We start from the raw sequence: 22,573 nt of genomic DNA, 5'->3' as shown, positions 1-22,573 counted from the left end.
ATGCAGAATGAAGCAGGGACCCAATGAAGAGAGCTGAGATAGGGTTGATATCATCAGAGCAGTAAGTAAAAGTGTATGTTTTAGCAAATCGTATCCTACTTTATTATTGATGTAAAAATATTAAGGTTAAGACTAGTTTCTTAGACTGTCTATTAAAGAACAGTAAAATGAGTATGAGTAAATGACCTTTAATTTCTATGTACTGTATATTCAGCCACATCTTCTTCCAGGATTATGACATATAACTGACCTACTTTTTTCTGATTCACTTGAAACTGTGAATTTGTTCAGTGGTTTTGTGTTGTAACAGCTAGAACATTTATTACAAAAATGGGGCCCAACCTCACAGTGCTTACTTAGACAAAACATATTTAGGAATATAGCAGTTGGATCAGATCAGTGGTCCATCAAATCCAGTGACCTGCTTCCCAGTGGACAGCACCAGATGCTTTGGGGGAAGGTGCAAGAAGCCCTGCAGTAGCCAGTTGTGGAATAATTTGCCCCCAGGGAAAGTTTCCTTCTAACCCCAATTTTAGTATATGTGCTGCTGAAGCAAGCACAGGTGAGTTTGTTCCTTGAGGCATGATGGTTTAGATCCCTTCCAAGATTCTTGTTTATTATTAGAATTGTGGACATTCCACGGCTCTCAGCCCTTCCCCTCTTCCCCCAATCTTTTTATTGATTTGGTGTTTTTCCCTTTGTCTTCATTTCTTTTGTTTTATTCCTGTGTGGCTAATACTATATTTTTGATGCTAGCACAGGTTGTTCTCTTTAGTTTTGTTCATACCTTATAGCTATTTAAATATAATTTCTGTTTTAATTTTTTTGCAAGTATTGCTGATTGGTATGGTGATAGGCACTTTATACATTATAAAATATTCAACATATATTTCAATATATATTAAATCAGTCATACATATGTATGACTAATTTTTAGCATATTTCTTAATAGAACAAATAGAAAATATATTACCCAAGGTTCTTCTCACTTCTCTGCCTTATGCTTATCCAATTTGAAAATTCCTTTCATATGTATAGATGAAAACACAATGGAAATGTTAAATATAATCATTTGCATAATTCAAAATTATTAATTTAAATAATTGACAAATCCTGTGCACATCACAGCAGGTATTATAAAACATGGCAGTTTGCAAAGAAAAGGGAATTTAAAATGAGTTCATTCCTCTGTCCACTTTATCATAGTGAAAAAGTACAAACATACTGACTTCCAAGGAAGGGAGGAAACTGCTGATGACATTTCAAAGTCATGTCCAACTAATCTAAAGTATTAGTCTAGCTGGTGGCTGCTTGTCTGCCCTTTTGATTTCTGTAATTTTAAGTGGTAGAAATTTTCAAACCAGTATATTTTTAGAGCTTTTTGAAAGGAGAAATCAGTACATTTTAATTTTAAATTTAAACAAAATCCTGGATTAAGTCATATTTTCAGCCTTCAGAATATATGTTTGCACATTGCAACAATTAATAATAATTTAGTTGCTTTTGAATTTAGCACTGAAGAAGCCTAATGATCACAGCTGTAGGCTGGAGATAAAAGGTAATGCTTTTACCAAACTTCTTATATGTAATACTACAGTTTAACACTTACACAATGCTTTCCATTTTTTTATATAGTCACAAATTAAGCCTCACACAGCACCCCAGTGATGCAGGTAAATTTTATCTTCATTTTACAGATGAAGAAGCTTAGTTTCTGATGCTAGAGATGCATGCATGTGGAGTTGTATTGACTTCAGTAAGGCTCCCTGCAAGCACAAGAATCTGCCTGCATGTATCTCATCACAGGAGCAGGAGGCCAAGAGACAGACAGGTTAAAGTAGCCCAAAGCCACACAATGAGTAAGTGGTTTGTCTGTGAGTAGAATTCAGTAGTACCTGGCTCCCAGCTTTGGGCCCTGTCCACTAGACCACACTATTTTTCACTTACCACATTTATAGTGCCATAAATTACGTAGTTACAGGCTCAAGAGAAGTTCTTTTTTTAGTATTGGCCATGCAGCCTACCAATTGGCTCATTGTCTTAGAACATAAGTCATACCGCACCATGTACCTTTTATAAAGAAGTCTAGAGTAGAAGCAGGTGAAGCTCTCTTAGTGCCTAATACTGGGTTGCAGTGTCCTGAAGAATTAAAGACCTAATTTTCCAAACTGGAAGACAAGACCTATTAAGAGTCCAAGTTTAATTGCCAATTGGCTTGTAGCATGTCTCTGCAAGAACTATCCTGCAAACACTCAAAGTTGCAGTTGGAGATTTCAATATATATAAACAGGTCCAGATTAAAGATTTTTGGGACCCTGTACTCTGTGGATGTTGGGGGCCCTGCCTTCCTTAAAGTAGACAGTGCATGTGATATACAAGACAATCTGCCGTCTTAGGCGAAAAGTCAGTATGCTGCTCTCCTCTTGCCCCCTAAAACAGAGGTTCTACACTGTGGGGGTGCAGCGGATTTTCAAGGGGCAGGCATGATGAGCCTGCTGATGATTCAGTGGCTATGGTAGAAGTATGGGGTGAGGCAAGCACCACTCATTCAGGTTTGACCCAGACACGCCTCTGTCATGATGTGGGGAGGGGCAAATTTGAGCAGGGTGGCCAGGTTTTTCAACAGTGACAAGTCCTATTGTCTCTCAAAACAAGCCACTCCTTAACAAACCAATATAAACACTGCAGTTCTCTTCAAAAGCTGTAGTAATACAAAACAGCGGCAGTGAACTTACTGATTTCCACCCCACCTATGACTTGTTATGGTATGCAGAGAACGTATGCTGCCTCCCCCCAGCCGAAACACACACACACTTTGCCAAAGTGGACTGAGATCCATATGCCACTGCAGCTGTCGCCCAGCCCCTGCCCAAGGTAGAATGGAAGCAGCAGAGATGGGAATACAGAGTCTGGGGGAAGGTGAGGACTTGCTGGCTAGATCATAGAATCATAGAATATCAGGGTTGGAAGGGACCTCAGGAGGTCATCTAGTCCAACCCTCTGCTCAAAGCAGGACTAATCCCCAGACAGATTTTTGCCCCAGTTCCCTAAATGGCCCCCTCAAGGATTGAACTCACAACCCTGGGTTTAGTAGGCCAATGCTCAAACCACTGAGCTATCTGTCTCTCACAGAGGGGGTCCTCTGTTTTTTAACCCAAAGGGAGAGCTCAAGGGGGAGAGCTGGCAGGAGCAGGGCTGGGGCTGTTTCCAATGTAAATTATCCTCCTGAGAAGTGAGTTCCCTCTGTAGGAGAAACAGACGAGAGGGATGAGAACCTCTGAGGATGCTGCCTCGCAGTCCTCTCTGCCAGAGCAGCACATCCAGAGCAGAAGTGCTCTGCTTCAGCTGCTGCCAGCCCTCTGCGGTATAAACAGCCCCTGCACCAGGTTTGCTCAGCAAAGTACTCCCTACCCCACAAAACCCCACACAAGCCTTTGAATACCCCTCCCACCCCACATATACCCAAATGACCCTCCATCAGCCTCCACTTCTCCTGACAGCCCCCACACACATCACACCAGCAGCCCTGACATTCGTTCCACTGACCTCAGCCCCCAGCATCCCCCATTCTCCCCAAATCCCCATTGACCTTCCAAGATCCCAATCTCAGCTCCAGCCCCTCACCCTGCAGTCCCCAACACTCCTCATTCACCTCAGAGCCCACCATCAACTTACCCCCCAGCCCTTCACACACTACCCGCTTCCTGGCCACTCACCAGAGTGCCTCCCCAGGATCAGCTCCTCCTGATCCTGGCTGCCCAGCTCTGCTTGCTCCCGTTGCCTACCCAGCACTCTCGCAGCCCCACACCGCTCAGGGTTGGCCAAGCTGCCTGTCAACTTCTGTAGGACTTCTTTCATATAGGACCACAACCTATAATTAGAGCTGGTTGAAATATGGAGACATTTTCACTAAAATTTATGGTTATTTCTTCCCTTTTCTGAATGAAATTCAAAATTTTAATTAAACTTTGTCAATTTTGGAATTTGAAATATGTTAACCAGCTCTAAGTTACAATATTATCTGGTTTAGAAATAATATTCTTTTTAGAATGGAGGGGAAATCAATGTTGGGTAGCCCAAAGATCCCAGAGATAAAGGTAGAATTTTAGCACCTTATGCTGATGAAGTACTCACAATATATGTGAGTTTTTTTTGTTCCCATTGTAATGCCATGAACAGTTAGTTTTCTCTTGGATCTGCCTGGGCATCTCTGACATCTACCAGAAAATATCCAAGTCAGCGACTTTGCATTGACTTGCAGTCCACAACAGAACTGCCATATGTGGTCATAAATAAAACACAATGGCCAGTATGTCCCAGGTACCGGGTCACTTAGTTGGGATAGAGCATGGAACTAAAGCTTCCCTTATGTTATTGGACAGCAATTTCCAGATCAGAGTGAGTTGGTTTAGAAAAATATTGTGAGGTGTTTCACACCATCTGTTCTTTGCATGAGAGGTTGTTGAGAAGTCTTAGTATTTGCAGAATATCAATTATTTAGTATAACCCATGAATTTGTTGATGAGTTAGGAGCACATACTAGGCCACGTGGAGCGCTGCTGATTTACACCAGCCAAGAATCTGACCCACTTTTGCTAAAGTGGGATATGCCACTTATCTAGCAGCTATAATTGCATAAAATGATAGGTACACTGTTATAATATATATTACTCTTAGTAATAGACCCTTTGTAATGTCTCAAATGTGTCTAAAGAGACAAGGGGGGGGAGGTAATATCTTTTCTTGGAAAAAACTGTCTAATAGATTATTAGGAAGTGACCACAGGAGATAGGTGACTTTTCTTCCTTCAAATGTGATCAAATGTACATAGAAGTCAATTAGAAAGGGTAAGTCGGTCTTTGGAAGTGAACAAACAGAGTCCTGTGAACTTGACTGCATTTTATACCATCTGTCTAAGCTGCTGTAGTAAAGCTACCACTACATCTTGGCTGCTACTGTTATTGAACCCATTGAAAATACCTTTTACAAAAGCCGCATTACTTGGCTGTTCAGCATGTTTGCAAAGGCGCTGTGTATATTGTGCAGCACCGTCTCATCTGCTTCTCATTTAGACTGGAAATGCAGTTTCAAAATAATGTGTAATCACCTTTTAAAAAAAAAACCTGTACAATTAGAAACATTTCTATATTTGTTAAGTTCAAGATGTTGAGTGCAGTCAGAGCTTTGATTTCACAACTGGCAGAGAATCATGATCAAAGCTGATTTGTAAAAGTAGACATTTTGCATTTGTGAAAAAGCTGGGGGATGTTGGCTGAAGTTGGATAAAAGGGACAGTGACTTGACACCAAATTTTCAAAAGTGCTCAGCAGACACAACTGGGGGTCACATTTTCACGGGGTGCTGAGCACTTCTGAAAAACTGGCCACTTGCATTTAAGTTTCTAAATGGGAGCTGGTCTCTTTTGAAAATCTGGCCCTTAATAACATAAAACAATGATTTTTTTTTAAACTGCTTCTCACATTGCTCCTTATAGTCACAGCGAAATAGCAGACATGCAAGTGGTTTGGAGAATATCCATTGGGACCAGCCCAAGGATGTATCATTAGTCTCTGTACTCGTTCCTTCAGTATCTTTTTCCTGTTTATTTCCCACTGTTGGATGATGATAAAAAGGCAAAGTAAGCTGTCTCCAAAATTCACATTGCTGGCAACTATACAGAAAGTCAATATGGGTTTTACCTGACTCTCTTTTGCTATACTTTTCTTTAGAAAGTACATTGCCATCCTTCACTCAAGAGTCCACCCCCTTAAGAGTCACCATTTACAAAGTAACCCAGTAGAAGCCTCTGAAACATAAAGGTTCAATAACGGAATGCCCGGCACAGGATCAATGCTTCAAACACCCAATGGCAATATTAGATTGATCCGCAGATCAATCAAAATCTTAATGAAGCAAACACATTTGAAACAGTGTCCTGGAGCTCGCCAGAACTGGGCTCTGGCAGGCTACTGACAGGAGCAGGTCCTAGGGGGTAGTACCCCAATGACAACACCCTGCTGCTGGACCCAGAGAGGTTTATCCTATCATAGATGCTGTGTTTGCTGAGCATCATTTAATTAGGTCCTGACTTGCAGCCCTCCTCACATGAGGGATCTGTATTGAAGCAAGTAGTCCCATTGCGAAAAACCCTCAGCTTTAGGACCTATTCCTCTCTTTGGTCCAAAAAAGCCCAAATGTGTCGCTGTTCAGAGCCTGCTGCAAGGGCTACCCAGGCTTTTGGAGAGGAAGGAGCATAATAAGGGCTGTTTTTGGAGGGGGAGAGAGCATTGCTTGAGCTTGATTTATTGCAGGTCAGAGGAGCAGCTATTAGCTTTATTTTGTACTTTTAATATCTGACAAAGGTGCCTGAATAGGTTGGTGGTGGGTTTGTACATACTTATTGTAAATCAAAATATATAAATACTTGTGTGAGTAAGGATTCCAGACTAGCCTCCAATCCTGCAATCACTTACTACCGTGAGCGGTCTCGCTGATGACAGCTCCTAATAATAAGCACTGATCCCAGCAGTAAATGATCACAGAATCAGGACCAGAGACTGTAAACTGCTCTGAAACTGAAAAATGTTTTTGTTTGTTTGTGTTTTAAACTGAAAACCAAGTTTCCTCAATTATGAATATGAAAGCAAAGACTGGACATATGTGCTGAATCGTTTCATAAGTTTCTGCCAAAATGAATTAAATCATTGGGTAAATGAAGGACAAATTGGGGAATAGTCACGACCAAGAGTGGCAAAGCTTTTGTTGGCAGTATGCAGACAGTGAAATGTTGAGGGGTCATTTCAGAAGTGTAAACAATGAATGATGGAAATGCAGTTTCCAATACGTACACTTGCAAAGCAACGCTTTGGATCAGACAGTATATTTTTTAACCATGATATATTTGCATCCTAATTTTAATGATATGGTAGAGAATGTGATTTTTATGTACACTAATTAGAAGTTATTGCATCTTTCCTGGTAAATTATACAGTCTTCTTGATGGTATTGTAATAGCAAATACTTATTATAAATGGTATTTTGCAGACCGTTGCATATTCATATATAGGTGGGGGGAGGGAGTTACACATTTGTTATCTTTAAATTTTAATCTTTGATTCACATATTGTGCTGTCTTGCAAATGGCTTTAACCCAGTGAAATATTCATCAAAATTTCTTTCTTCAGGGTTAAAGAAGCAGAGGAAGTGTGCAGACAGAAAAAGGGGAAATCACTTTATAATATAAAGCCAAGACATGATTCTGGAATAGTAAGAACGGATTGCATTATTATTATTATTATATTATACTGCTCCTATTAACTTTTTCTTTTTCTTTGTTCTTTTTGCATTTTGTATGTACGTTATCCTGACATATTTAGTTAATGTTTATTTTTAAATGTGTCTGAATTTAGCGTTTTTGTGAAAGGTGCCAGATTGACAACCCTGAAGTCCTATATTTATCCACAGAACAGACGCAGCTCAGGTAGTGGCAGTGAAAATTTCCCCACAGTGCCCTGCCAATGTGCCTTATCCCCCTGAACCTGGAAGAGACAGACCTTTACGGGTGAGGAGGTAGTTCAGTCTCCAAACTCATCCAATGCTCAGCCCCACTGCTCAGCTTCCAATTGTGATGGGGGATTTTGTGATGAGGTCACCTGTCCCCTGGGGCACTGACGACCTATTAGATGCCAATGACTGTAAGTCACTACGCACCTAGGCTGGGTTAGAGACCGAGATCTAGAAAAAGAAGATACTCTACTTTTACTAATCTCTTGAGCTATATACAGCTCCCTATAAACTATGGCCTTGCTCCTGAAGATACTTACACATATCTTTAGTTTTAAGCACATGAGCAATTCCTATTAACTTCAGTGGCCATCTACTCAAATTGCTAAAGTTAAGTGCATCTATAAGCATTTTCAGGACATGGGCCTATTTTACAATGGCTGGATTTTTTTCCCAGTGGAAAATTAATCTGGTCCATAATTTTCATAGTGTCTGCCCATGCTTCTTTTTTGGCAATATTTAAAAATGAATGACTATTTCCTTGGTCATGTTTTTTCCCTAAAAACATGATTCAGTTTGTTTTGTATTTAATGCTATTTTATGAATCATTGTGACATGACACATGTCCTTGAAATGAAACATGTTGTCATTTACCATAATCTCTCTGGCATAATCCAACACACGAAGAACAGAATTATTGCTGTTGTTTCTCATTGTAACTGGCCGTGGTTAGTGACACAGGAAATGTAAATGAAGTAATAGCTTGGCTAGGAATGGTAAACTAGATCTTAGTTTATCAACTTTATTTGTAATCACATCAAGATGTAGGTTTTAAAAACTTGTTCGGTTGGATTTTTCCACTTTGTAAGAATAAAATCATGCAGATTTATGGTATTCTTTAAGAACAGCCATGCATTTAAATAATGTTTATAATTATTTGTATTGCTATTGTGCCTAAAAGCCCCAATTGGGGATCAGAACTCCATTGTGCTAGACACTGTACATACAACAAAAGGATGGACCCTGCCCACAAAATGCTTACAATATAAATAGAGTTACAAATAGTATAAAAAAAGATATTTCACAGGCATGGTTAGCCATCTTGTACTTTAAATCTGTTTAAAACTGAGTTTGTTGCAGGGTTTTATAAGTAAACTATATATTCGATACACTTGGTGATCAGCCTACGTATCCCTGTGCTTTACATATTTGCATAATACATATGTTTATATATATCTTATCTTACCTTCTTATGGTGTTTCTTTTCAGAAAGCAAAGATAAGTATGAAGATCTGAGAGAAGAAATGCAAAAGCCAATGCTACTTGATCAGGAAAACTCAACATGTCTGTTGGGGGCGGGAAAGGAAACTACATCATTCAGATCATTTGTTTTCTTCTTGGCCTTTCAAATTTGCTTTTTGTTCTCTAGAGTTTCTCACTGATAGATGTGTACTGTACATTCATGAATGAATGTAATCACTGTAATTAAGTGCCCAGCAATAGACTAGTTATGGACATGAGACAAGTTCCCTATATCCCATGCCTCGTTCTCCACCCAAAAACTGGTATTTTGTAAAGTTCGTGGTCTAATACCAGTAGACCAAACCAGCATGCCTAAGAGGCAGCATCTGCATCAGGTCTGAACATGCTGAAAATTCTATTAAAGTTGAACTTCACAAGAATGCTACTTGATACAGTAAAATATTTCCATTCCTACTGGCAACATCTGTCTAACACAAATACTCCATGGCACTGCATTTAGATTAGGGAAAGAAATGTTACTTCTAGTGAATTGTTTGTATCCGTTTCACGTCGACATTTGTAATTTGTATTTTGAATCGTTAAGTGCTGTTTATACAGTATAATCAATGCTTTCTCAACTTGTTTGGTTGCCCTCCATGACTAAATATATGTGGAACAAGATGTTTACCGTAACTATCTTTAAAATCGATAAGGCAGCGTACTTTTTCTTCATCTTTTGCCAGATAGTGAATAGCAGGAGAGGGGAGTTGGAAAACCTGAACCAAAAAGATTTAAGTGAAAAGCAGTAAACACAGAAAATCACAGGAGTACTTCAGATGATAAAAGAGGAACTTGGGCACTATAGCTTGCTAGCATGTAAAGCAGCTGATTTGTATACAGAAAAACTTAAGGGATATTACAGTTATATTGCTGATTATTTGAGTCATATAGGATTCTCAGGACTACGATGTTTCTAGCTAGACTTCCTTTCTGAATTATCTTTTCAATTAATTTAAGATTCCCTTTAACAGGGATATAAAAAGATATATCTAGGAATTGGCATTAGAGAAATACAGTAGTCAACTCTAGTGACAAAACAATGGCGACTGACAAATTCACGTCAATTTCACATTTAACATCAGAGTCATAAACTTTTCTCTCTAAGTAGTCCATACCATTGGCTAGGAGGCAATGGAAATCTGTGATTATGCCATCCTTTTTAATCCACGTGATTAATTTCTATTTGTGATCTGGAAATTAACTTAAGGATTTATTAGTTTTGATTTGTTGAGCCAATAAAGACCCTCTGCCCCAAATGTAACTACTGAGCCCAACATGAATTGGCCTTGTAACCATTCTCTTTTAAAGCACTGTTTTCTTGGAAACAGCAATGTGTGGAATGAATTGGGTTCACATGCTCACAATCTCTTAGCATCGAAGACACAGGGGTAGCATAAACCTCTGAGTGGTTTGAGGTCTAACCTGCTGGGGTGGATTATTCCCTGTCTAGCCTAGTATATCATAAGACATTCCTGGCTGACCAGAGGCAAATATACTGTACCAGGTGTCATAAGGGCAATGTAAAATATGACCTCAGGAATCCATTGTTAGTCACTTATACTAAGCACTAGAAAAGATGTTCTTCACTTGTGTGAACAATAAGTCTCCTGTAGCTTGATAAAACTATATGAAATTCTGTGTTCACGATAATTTCTGGCAAGAATATGATTATCAAGAATTGATTTCTAAGATCATGTGTTGTTGGGAGTAATGTTACTTCTTGCAAAAGGAAAAGAGATTTGCTGTTATGAGTAACCTATGGAAAGTAACTTAAAAATAAAGTTTATTTTAATGGCACTGATTCAAACCCATGTTTGTATTTATGTAAACTATAGTCTTTTGCTCTTAACTTTTGCATTTATTTTTATTTAAGTGCAAGGATACAGTCGCATGTTTTGGTTTTGTAGCCTTCCTGTTCCCTTCAGTACCTACGGTATGTATATTACCATACTAAATGAAATAATAGGATATCTAACAGAGATCGCTATGTGCAATACTGTATTTAGTGTTTCTACTTCAATTTTTTTAGAATGTTAATTTATATGAAAATAAAAGGAATAATGAGACCAAAGGTGCTGCTTTTTCCTTCACTGATCATTATGCTGTCTCAAGGAGGGCCCTGGGTCAGCAGAACTGATGTAATTCGCTTGTGGAAAGGGGTTACTCCTTATCCCTTAGCATGCAGGGAGAAGGTGTTGGATAGTGAATCCACAGCTATATGGATATCTCCTTTACACAGGGCCATGGAGGGACTTCTACAGCGCTATTCTATTTTATATAGGATCTTATATTACTTTCACTGCATAGTATCTGAATGCCTTCCAATAGTGCATTAAGCAAGGTGACCATCATCTCTCGTCTGGTTCATTCTCTCACTCTATGGCTGGGAAGCTGTTCTGTGGCCCAAATAGAGGATTCTTGCTAGTCCCCAGTCCTTGCTTGCACATAGGATTTGTCCCTACAAATATAGGGAAGCTAACAGTCTGGTAAAATGGGTATTTGGACAAAGACTTTGTGTACATACAGATGAATTGCTGCATATAAATTATGAAGCAGTTAATTAATACATCATCTAGTAATCTAGTGCCACTACCATGTGCATCTCTCACTATTTCAGGATGTAGTATAGAACCAGTTGCACATGTAACATGGATAACCCAAGTCACATCTGAGTGATCAGTTTCTAAAAGCAGAGTTTCAAGAGGTGGCAGCAGCTGGTAGCAACACAGAAGGACTTTTAGGATACAGGCAGCATGAATGGTTTTCTAACTTTTTCATATCCTTGGACCAATTCTTCCTTTTACACCATGCCTCTTAGTCGAGATTCTATACCTACCCCATTGCAATTATAGTGCTTGGTGAGTTGGAAAAAGTAAAATCAATTGTGGGTGTATTTATATCACACCTCTTGTAGTTGATATTAGGACAGCATTAAGGCCACTAGATGTAAATATGGCTTGTAAATGTGGTAGATGTGTCTGCTTTGTTTAATTCTCCTCTCTGGTTACAAAAGATTATATCTAGCATTCTACCTTCATTGCCTACCATTTGAACTAATACTATAGTACTCCTGTATCCAGGTCATGAAGTAGCTTTACAGACCACTTGGAAGTTGGAAATACTCTATAAACTCTATAGTTTTAGAACCAATAGGTCACACTGGTCTTAAACACCTTCCACACTGGCAACCCGTCATACAGTTGCATTCCATGGTGATAAATATGGGATAGTTTAGAGAGAGGATCCTTTCAGCCTTCTCAGCCAGGTTTGGTACTGCAATGCAGCATCTCAGAGAGGGGAAATGGACTTGCCTTTAAAATAAAACATAACAGCACAGAATGAAGGGCTGACAAAGATACAAGAGTGGCTGAGTATCCCAAGTCTTTAATTTGGAGAGGCAAGAAGCCCATTTGTCATACTTTCTTTGATGGGATACAGATGGATTTTTGGGGATGCTGTTGCTGGGTATCTGAGATCCCTGCAACCAAAATATGTTTGACATATGAACTATAAGGGTTTTTCTGTAGGCATTGACTCTTATGACCAGTTGCCTCACTGCAAATGTGCTGGGCTCCCACAAGTCCTTCTGCAGAACCTCACTTGATCCCCTCGCCATATCCAGTCTGGTGCCTGTGCTGCACAGCCCTGCTTATTCCCTGGACCCTGCATAGTGCAGCTCACTGCCCTCAGTGCCATAACCGGTAACAAGATGAAATGCCACTCACGCATCTTTGTCAGAATGACTCAGCTGTGATGAATCAAGGTGACATGCATTTCTCTTTTCAGGCTGTATAAATGCTAATTCACTTAGTAATGTGTGAGGTTTAATTCTTTTTTTCAGGTTCGATCTTGTGAATTCCTCCAATGCATTTGTACATTTATATGGCAACCACTTACCCCTTCAAGCTCCATTAGCACATGCAGAGAAAAAAGAATGGAGGCGAACTTAGCACTGCTGAATCCAGGAAGCAATGTGACCTAGTTATATGTATTTAAATAGAAAATGTTAACGTGCAAAATTATTCGGTTTACATTTAGTCTCTGGCAAAGCCTGTAAGCACAAGAGGTCAACGGAGAACTAGAGATGGGGACAATACTTTGAGTAAAATAAATTACCCCATCTCACCCTTTTAATAAAGATTAAGGTTCAGATCCTCAAAGGTATTGAGTGCCTTAACTCCCCCATTGAAATCAATGGAAGATAGGCTCCTAAGTACCTTTTGAGGAGCTGGGCCTAACACACTTCTGTATCAACACTGCATTTCAGTGTTAAAATGAGGGTTGCTTTATAAGGTAATATAGCATCAGGGACCAAATTAACCTGTTCACAGAGAAAGTGCTAAAGAGAAGAAGTTTTGTTAGCCCAGGATGTGTTCATCTCTACTGTATCTCTGTATTTGTCACTCCAATTCCCAGCTCCTAGGAAAGACACTCTAGTTCTTAGACAATCTGAATGAGAGGTGTTGCTGACAGCTATACCCAAACCCTAAATTGTGCTTCATAGACTTGCGTTATCTTCTACTGTCTCTAGTTCCCCGGAAGTTTCCACATATTTCAGGGTAGTCAGGAAGTTTTTTCTTTGTCACTTCTCATCTGCCACTACTAGTGGCCGCTGTTCGAAGTGCATTGCAACACCTAATGCCTAGGCATCCTGCCACCCAGTAGAATCATCAGCCTCGACTTAAGTGCACCATGTTTTGTATGGGGAGCGTTAGGTGCCTAAGAAAAGGATTCGCTGAAGCCAGCAAGCTGAGCAGGGAGCTGAAGAAGCTACCCACCAGTGAAATGAAGAGGAACGGGGAGATGGTTAGGCCCCAAATCCACAAAGGTACTTGTGTCTAAATCCCATTGACTTGGGTCGTGGGGTCTTGACTGACAGGCCACAGGGCGGTTCCTCTCTGCTCAGGATTCTTCGCCTCCTGGATTTAGGGGCCTGAACCAGGTGAGCCCTTTTTGGTGAAAAAACAGAGAGAGAGATTTTCCTCCCACCCCCACCCCATTATAGCCAATTGCCCAGTAGACAAAGCACTCATCTGGGATGTGGGACACCTGTTTGCAAATCTCTGTTCTGCCTGAATTGCAGCAAGGATTGAGCCCAGGTCTCCAGCAACCTTGGTGAGTGCCCTGATCACTAGGCATAGTGTATTCATGGCACTCTATCTTTCCTGTGGAAGCTGTTCCACTTTGTGTTAAATAATTAAATATTCACTGGGCCAGACAGAGGTTGACTCCACAGCCTGATGATTAGACCACTGATTTGGGAGACCAGCTTCAAGTCCCTGCTCCCAATCAGGGAGCATGAGGCTTTGAACCTGGCTCTTCCATATCCCATAGGAGTGCTCTAACCCCTGAGCTTTTAGGTAATGTGAGAAATCTCTGACATGGTTGTCTTTTGTGGGGGGAGGGTAGGAATGTGCAGAGCACACATTAAGCCAATTGCTTTTAACACAAATGGGCACAACTCTATTGCAGTCAATGGAAGGGTTTGCACCTAGGGGTTAGAGCCACAAGGGATTTGGGCACCTGCCACTTTAGCTAACTAGATTCTAAAACCAGACTCTCTAAAACCCTGTTCAGCTGCTGCCTAACTCTGGAGGTGCTTTAGGTCTCTAGGCACCCAAGTTTCCATTGGTAAAGGACCTACGGCACCTAACTGGCTGCTGCTGGGCATGTGCACTAATTCCAGAACCCAGCTCATGCCTAAGCCTCAAACTAGGGGTGTCCTTACCAGTAGGGTCCTGTCTGTGTTAAAGGTTATAAAGGCACCACGTCTGGCTTGGGGGTGGTTTTTTTTTTTTTTTTTTTTTGTTGCAAGAAAGAGCATAGGAACCTAGCTCTAGAAGAGGGGGACATGGCTGAACAGAGGGCAGTGCCTTCCTCTGGCCCAGACTTCAGTGCCTAGGCCCAGCTATTGAAAGGGGTTTAGGCCTCTAACACTTAAACACATTTGAGGGGCTCAGCCCTAAAGACCTTTGCCTCGGTCCTACTGGACAGCTTAGATAGTGTCCCCCTCCTCCCCCACACACACACGTGGTGGCTTCTTAGGCCCTGTAAGCTCCCTAGGCATTGCATGGTAAAATTTTCATGGTGAAAGCTACATGAGGTACTCTATACTTTTACTTTTCAAATACATGTTGCTCATAGGGTTGACAGGCGTTCAGTTTTTGACTGGAACACCTGGTTGAAAAGGGACCTTGGCAACTCCAGTCAGCATCACTGACCCGCCCGTTAAAAGTCCGGTTGGCTGCGCAGCAGGGCTAAGGCTCCCTGCCAGCCCTGGCACTGCGCAGCTCCAGGAAGTGGCCGGCCTAGCCCCCTCTGCGGTGGCGCAATCAGGAAAGCTCCGTGTGCTACCCCTGCCCTGGCTCTGCAGCGCCCACTGGTTGCGGTTCCTTGCCAATGGGAGCTGCGAGGATGGTGCTTGTGGGCGTGGGCAGAGCCCCCTGTCCCCTCCACCTATGGGCTGCAGGGCCATGCCGGCCGCTTACGGGCATTGCACAGCATCAGGGCAGGCAGGGAGCCTTAGTCCTGCCCAGCTGGAGTCTGCTCCTAATCCCCCCCTACCCCAGGTTGGAATGCCCTCCCACACCTTAACTCCCTCCCAGAGCCTGCACCACTGCCCCAAACCCCTCATTCCCCCAGCCCCAGCCCAGTGAAAGTGAGTGAGGGTGGGGGAGAGCAGGCCATGGCGGGAGGGGCAATGGAGTGCGTGGGGGGAAGCAGACATTTGAGGAGGGGCAGGATGGGGGGGGCTTGGAGAATGGGGCAGGGTGTTCAGTTTTGTGTGATTAGAAAGTTGGCAACCCTAATTGCTCATGGTACTACAGGAAGTAACTAAACCCAAGAGCCTCACAGCTCATATGTACATCTGAGAGCTCTGGTGTAATGATTGGCAGATTAGTTTTTTTTCCCCTCTACCGTGATGTGAAAAATACACAGCTTGGTTTGTTGTAACTGTTTTCAGCTTCAGCTGCTCAGTGACCAGCAAAACTGCAGCTGAAATTTCCAGCCTTGGTTAAGCACCAGAATGGCGCATTACCCACCATTACTTAAGCAAATTGCATCATTCTAAATTATTGCTTCCATGCCTGATATACAGATGTGGCTCACTGAGAATGAGAATTCCAGTGTGGCTTTTATAAGTGTCTATAAAAGGCTTGTGTTGTTTTGTGTTGCAAATTGAAACCTTCAGGCTGTATGGTACTTCAATGACTCTGTGTCTAGTGATTTAACAGTACTTAGCACTTACATAGCACTTTCATCCCTATCTCTTCACAAACCTACTTTTACAGATGAAGAAAGTGAGACAAAACTTTCTTTTTGTAAAGAAGGATCTCTGCAACCACATAAGTATCAATCACTGTAATATTTGAGACCCTTCATACTATAGCTCTCCTTACCTCCCCTGTGAGGTAGGGAAGTACTACTAGCACTCATTTCTGTGCTTTTAAGGCTTTCAGAACACCCATAAAGCAAGAGAAACTGTGTGTTGGGGGATGGGGGAGAGGAGGGTGTCATCTTTCTACAGCTGCAGGTAGCCTGAAATAGTAACTAAGGCATGTTTGCAGTAGAGGTTTGTACCTGGAGTTAATTGACTGCCAGTTAGCATGTGTATAAAGGCTCTTCTGGACCCTCTGCAATCAGCTGTAGCTCAGCCTAGGCTTATCCCCCATGAGTTAAAGTTACAAAACAGCCATACCCAAGCACTAGACAATGATGTATTAATCCCACTCAGTGCCTTATGAAGTCCGTAAGTCTAGGATGACTATAGGGCATGTTTTCAAGGTTTCACAGAATTTGTGACTGTTGCAGCTGGGTACCCAGTGTTTATTCTATTTATCTAGAAGGCTCTGTTGTGGGGGGGGGGAAGATAGATGGATTATTTTTGCACTGTTCCCTAGCTAGGGCTAGGTCCAAAAAGGGATTTAGGTTCCTTAACCCAAAATTTAGATCCTCAAGACCCCTGCTCAGCCGCTAGCTAAGTCCCACCAGGATTCTCAAGTCAGACTTTACCCCACTGCACCTATTGCACCCAAGGAACCCAATCCAGTAGGCCAAGGGGATAAAAGGTATCCTTTTGTAACCTTTACTTACTGGTTAGAGTGCTCACACACGAGAGACCAAGGGTCAAACCTTGTCCCTACTCTGTATCAGGCAGAGTCTTGAACCCAGGCCTCTGACTCCCTGCCGTGAATGCCCTAATCCCAGGCTATGGTTTTTCCAGGTGAAGTTGTTCTACCTTATACGAACAACTTGAATAATCATTGGCCCAGAAGGCAGGTGAGGAAAATGACTCTGTAGCCTGGTGGTTAAGGCACTCACCCCCTTTCTCAGCATTCCCTAGTGACTACTTAGGTATGGCAGAGGCACGTTCTGTTAACAGACGGCTGGTCTACACTGGGGGGGGGAAATCGATCCAAGATACTCAACTTCAGCTACACGAATAGCATAGTTGAAGTCGAAGTATCTTGGATCGAATTACCTGGGGTCCAGACGGCGTGGGATCGATGGCCGTGGCTCCCCCGTCGACTGCACTACCGCCGTTTGCTCTGGTGGAGTTCTGGAGTTGACGGTGAGCGCGTTCGGGGATCGATATATCACATCTTAACGAGACACGATATATCGATCCCGGATAAATTGATTGCTAGCCGCCGATAGGGCAGGTAGTGAAGACGTACCCAGAGATTCTTATAGCACTCAAGTAGCTAAGACCCATCCCTTTTGAAGCAGGTGGTTCTGAATCATTGTTTATTAAATGAAATAAGCTGCCCCCCTCACCTCTTACAGCTACCTTGGAACACAGTGCTCCATGATGCAGCTTGAAGGCAAAAATGTATTTAGCTCACAAAATCTTACTTTGGAAGTTTCACTTTATAAGGGTTAGTCTGCACTAGAGACTTGTTAAGCTTAAACTGTTGGAGAAGCACTGGCATGGCCCAATAGCCAAGCTGTTCAATATGCTTCATCCATTATGGACAAAATCTCATCTTTTTCCTTAGATTGTGAGTTCTACAAAAACATCTCTAAACCTAAGAATTTTAGACTATATCTTTGCTATGGTATGGTTAAAAAAAAAACCCATAAAGGGGATTATACTGTTAGATTACTTTAGAACCCAATTGGTTTCATGCCAACTGACTATTATAAGACATTTTGCCAAAGGCTGTTAAACTTGGAAGAATTTACTTTGTTGAGGACAAATGACCAAATAGTGGGAGAGCCACACATTCCTGCCACCTGCTATGCAACCATCTTCTCTCCAGCCCAACCCAATCACTAGAAATCATGGCTACTCTCTTCCTTGCAATATCAGGTCAAGTGCATAAGACACCCCTTTACTCACCTAGATAGGCCAACTGCATTGTGGGTAGCACCATGTAGTTTGAGGCATGACACAGGGCAGCCTCTGTGGGCAGACAGGCCAGCCATTGGTGGAGCCTTGGCTACCCCCTCACCGAGTCTCCATGGTGGTCTAGTGGCTAGGATTTGGTGCTTTCATCACCATGGCCTGGGTTTGGTGCCTGGTCAGGAAATTACACTCTTCAACAAAAATCTAGGGGAGCGATAGCTCAGTGGTTTGAGCATTGGCCTGCTAAACCCAGGGTTATGAGCTCAATCCTTGAGGGGGTCATTTGGGGATTGGTCCTACTTTGAGCAGGGGGTTGGACTAGATGACCTCCTGAGATTCCTTCCAACCCTGATATTCTATGATTGTAAGTCTTTGGGCAGCATGGGTGAACCAGCATTTGTGAGTGGGATGTGATTTACCTCAAGTATGGGGCTGGTGAAGGTTATTGTCCCTCATCACCTGCGTGCAAGAAGGTAACAAGAGCAGGTTGTATCCATCTTGTTCCTACATGCTCCCAAGGTAGCACAACAACATAATCCTTTAGCTGAGTCTTGTGGCAAGTTTGAAACTGAGCCCTCACAGAACCGGAGAATGAGCCAATACACCATCAGTTAAAGTAGTGGTAAGATATTGAAGTTAGAAGCAAAGCCCACACACCTGGATTCCATATAACCCTAGAGTATCTTTATTTGTTCTATAATTTAATAGTACACCTATAAAATAATTATAGCATTTCTTCATTTTTTGTTTTCATTTATAAAACAAGAATTAAATACAGTTTGAACCATTACAAGCTCTACTCAGTTTTTACATACAAACAGCCCCACAGAGGAGCTTCATGCTGCAGCATATTCATATTGCAAGTTGGTGAGAAACCCTGCTTGGGTGTAGCTTAATGATAAGCATTCTTGCATATTTTTTCCTTAAATAATTGTAGAGTTAATATAATTAAGGAGGGCCCAGGGCATTTCTATCTAGTTTTAACCACAAGGGCCTGACTTTACAATCTCTTCCTTCAAGGACACATTCATAATCCTAGAACCCAAATGGGTTGCAGGCATTTCAAACTCCCTCTGTACTATCAAAAAACTCCCAATAACCTGGATTCAGCAGTGCCCATTCATACGGCTGACAGCGTAGCAGTAACAGCCTCTAAAGCGAGCCCTGGACTAGGAGTTTCCCTTGGCAGCTCTGACATTGTGTAACAACAAGGCAGAAAATACATGCAATGTAGCTGTAACAGGGTAACATACCTACCCGATCCCACCCTCCCCGTGCCAATCCCCGTAAACCGATTGGTGAGCTCTAGCAGAGATCAGTACCAAAAGCCTCTTAAAGCAGCCTGCCTCGCATAATAGTGAACTGTGCCATTGAACTCATAGCTGGCAACAGTTTGTAACACTTTTAACCCTTGGGATTGGTCATTCCTGAAGACATTGCCAGAGAAGTGCTCCACAGGCTGGTTTCATTAGCCCAGAAGTATTGCAGATGCTAAGCTATAAGACATGCAATAAGGTCACACATTAGTCTCTTGTATTAGTTGGTGTGCTCTTTGATTAACTTACTGTGTTTAAAGAGAAGACATTACAGCCACTAGTCTTAGACATCTGAACTGGAACATACTGAATATACAAACATGCTAAACTTTGGTGAGTGAGTAACTTAGTATGACTTTAAAATATCCATCGACATGGATTCATTATACCCCTATATCAAAAATGTAATGGGGCAACACTGCTGCAGTAGTTACAACAGCTTATTCCCTCTCACTTTGTAAAGGAGGGGACAGAACCCTTCCTCATTTCTGTAGCTGTGACCCCATTCTACAAGCATTTGCTAGCCTGCTCTTCCTTCAACATGACAAAGGTCACTTGATTCCCATTCACTGTGTGGAAGACGCCACTCCCGACACCTGAAGAAACTGATACGTAAGGCAGCTTTTGTATTCAAAGCAACAACGACTGCAATCTGTCCTTTGTGCTACAATGCTTTAATAACTTAAGTGGAATACTGCTCCCACAAGTGTTTTAATACCCTCCCCCCCACCCTACCCCACATAGGTATAAATACACAGTAATAACTGGATGGGTTTTGGAACATACTAAGGCAGAATCTACTGAAAGCCCATTCAAAACCTGTCAGTTTGCTAGGTCAGTCACCTGACTTGAATCAAATCTATTTGCTCAAGACACTTTAATCTAATCTTCGGAATATTCTGCCAGAAGAAAAATATACATGGCTAGGTCTAATAATATTTTAAACAACTTTACTATAGCTAGGTTACAAAATAAACATTGCTGTAGAGACTGTGTTTGATATAGTCAAATTGCAACAGCACAAGAATCCATCTTCAGTCTGCTGATGGAAAAGCGGTGGCTGCTGAGAGAGTTGTGGCCAACCTAACATTCCCTCTCCCCATGCTCATCTCCATCTCAGACACAGAATGGCTCTGCGCTCCATCATCCTACAGTTAGAGTTCTCTCATGAGGCTCGCGGCCTCTCATTTCCTTTAGTACTCCACTGTATCCCATAGCTGCACCTCACAGCTGCAGCTGGCAGCACCAAGCGCTTAAATATGAAGGTGAAAAGCTCCAGACTGAACACTGAGTGAGACGGCAAAGGTAGCGAGACACATTTTCTTCCCCCAGAAAGGACTGGAGTGTAGGGCAGAGGGTTTTTCCCACATAGTGGAAAGGTTAATGCTGGATTCAGCCATCGGTCACCTAGATAATCGATCCCAAATTCGGAGGGTCCTGCTCCACCCTTAAAGATTCAATTTTAAGAGGATTATATTGGAAATATGTTGAGGTTTTATGGCAAGGTGCCTAACATAGCCCAGAACAAGCTTTATTTCCAGTAGGCAAATGACAAGTGAGCCTTCCCTGCTAGAGAGATGCATCCTGAAGGAAGAAAACCAGACAATGAGTCTGCTCAGGGAAGAGGAGAGACAGCAGCAAATCCGATGGGGGTGATGCCAAGCAGTAGCCAGATACTTGCTTTCACTGTTTGTCCGAGTTGCTGAGGTTCACAGACATACACCTGCACTGCTTGACTTTCTGGATTTTCTTGAGTCGGAAAGGTGGATCCAGCTCAGGGCACTCCAGCTCCACAGTGAAGGAGGTGACTTTCTGAGGCTTGCAGAAAGCACAGGACTGGAAGGATTCCTCATCCTTTTTCACATGCCGGGGGATATAGAAGGAGTTGCACTGGCCATAGCAGAAACGGTTGATGATGGTGCGGCTTATGCAGCCCTCCTCGCTGACAGTCTGCCGCAGGGGTTGGGTTTTGCACCAGTCACTTTTAAGGTACTTCCTCTCAGTGACCACCAGGGCCTCCTGGCTGGAGGCCAGTACTTCTTTGTTCAGATGCTGCCTCCTCTCTGAGTTGTTGCTTGTGCTGTCTTTGTAGGGAGATGGAATTGCTCCTGCAGGACGGTTTTTCCTGGTATCTGTTACTTTAACCAAGGTCACCACCAGAAAAACAGATAAGGCAAGTTTCCAGAGCATCCTGCAAGAATAATACAAGTGAAGGTTAGAAGACATAACACTTCAGCACAATTTGCCTTTATTTTATCTGCACAGATATTTGCCCATCCCAGCAACAGCTAGACAGTGTTCACTAAGAGTTGTAGATATGGCTATTGTACTCTTCATTCACCTTAGGAGAAAAGGAAAGGTTTTCAACTTGCCATAACTTAAATCTGTTTCTTCTGCCCCCTTGAAGACATCCCTGCCATCATGTCTAAAACATGGTAATGAAGAAATGAAGGGACCAGTCGATTATCTAGTCTGACCTCCTGCTTAACACAGGCCACAGAATTGTATCCACTTACACCTGTATTGAGCCCAATATACAGATTTCTTTCCGTTGTATTCAAGTCTACACATTCTATTAAGGGAGCTGGGATATTATGACTTTTGAAATCTGTTTAGTTCCCTAGGAGAATGGCTACTTTTTTGGGCTCATTGGTCACCAAGTATGCCAGCAGGATGGGTTTCTGGCCACTGGGAGACACTGGAGTAGACTAGTATTGTGGTAAGTGACAGTACCTTTGCAAGCCAGTTTGCTTAAGTACTAAATCAGAGGAAACTAAGTGTCCACTGATATCTATGGTGCTTTAAATAAATGGCCTATTTTCAAAATGCTTAACTTTCAGCACATTAATACGCAGATGGAGACTAGATAAAACTCTTGGAAAAGATTCTGTGCAGATTCACCATCAAGACCACTGGATGTCAATCCTGGTATCCAAGCCAAAACCTAAATCAGATAGTTACAGTCCAACATTAGTTTCAGCTTAATATAGGTGTCCCACACTTCCTCAAACTGATCTCGCATTATCGTGCACTTGTGGCTGCACTCCAGTAATGGGTGAAATCGATCCCGATGGTTGTTTATGAACATGCATTCTCTGGCTCA

General features: G+C 42.2%; 2 protein-coding genes across 2 annotated transcripts in view; one reads left to right on the top strand and one right to left on the bottom strand.

Moving 5' to 3' along the window:
* FMN2 (formin 2) overlaps nucleotides 1-8,799 on the top strand; it is a 219,322-nt gene extending 210,523 nt beyond the window's left edge. Inside the window, exons 18-19 of the mRNA XM_026649606.1 lie at nucleotides 7,185-7,266; nucleotides 8,773-8,799. Coding sequence (XP_026505391.1) covers nucleotides 7,185-7,266; nucleotides 8,773-8,799 — 109 coding nt within the window. The remainder of the gene's footprint in view (nucleotides 1-7,184; nucleotides 7,267-8,772) is intronic.
* A 10,363-nt stretch (nucleotides 8,800-19,162) lies between these two features.
* On the bottom strand, nucleotides 19,163-21,661 carry GREM2 (gremlin 2, DAN family BMP antagonist). The gene has a single exon (XM_029911072.1). It carries the CDS (start codon nucleotides 21,658-21,660, stop codon nucleotides 21,154-21,156), a length of 507 nt encoding a protein of 168 aa, XP_029766932.1. The 5' UTR covers nucleotide 21,661; the 3' UTR covers nucleotides 19,163-21,153.
* Between the last annotated feature and the right edge of the window lie 912 nt (nucleotides 21,662-22,573).

This window comes from Terrapene carolina, unplaced genomic scaffold (assembly GCF_002925995.2).
Source record: "Terrapene carolina triunguis isolate 2854851 unplaced genomic scaffold, T_m_triunguis-2.0 Scaffold85, whole genome shotgun sequence".
In the NCBI taxonomy this organism is placed as follows: domain Eukaryota; kingdom Metazoa; phylum Chordata; order Testudines; family Emydidae; genus Terrapene; species Terrapene triunguis.
The sequence above is the reverse complement of the archived record's forward strand: the minus strand, read 5'-3'. Positions and strand labels throughout refer to the sequence as shown.

Excerpts from the sequence above, each read along its gene's own strand:
- GREM2 (XM_029911072.1), bottom strand. The coding sequence starts at position 21,660 with ATGCTCTGGAAACTTGCCTTATCTGTTTTTCTGGTGGTGACCTTGGTT.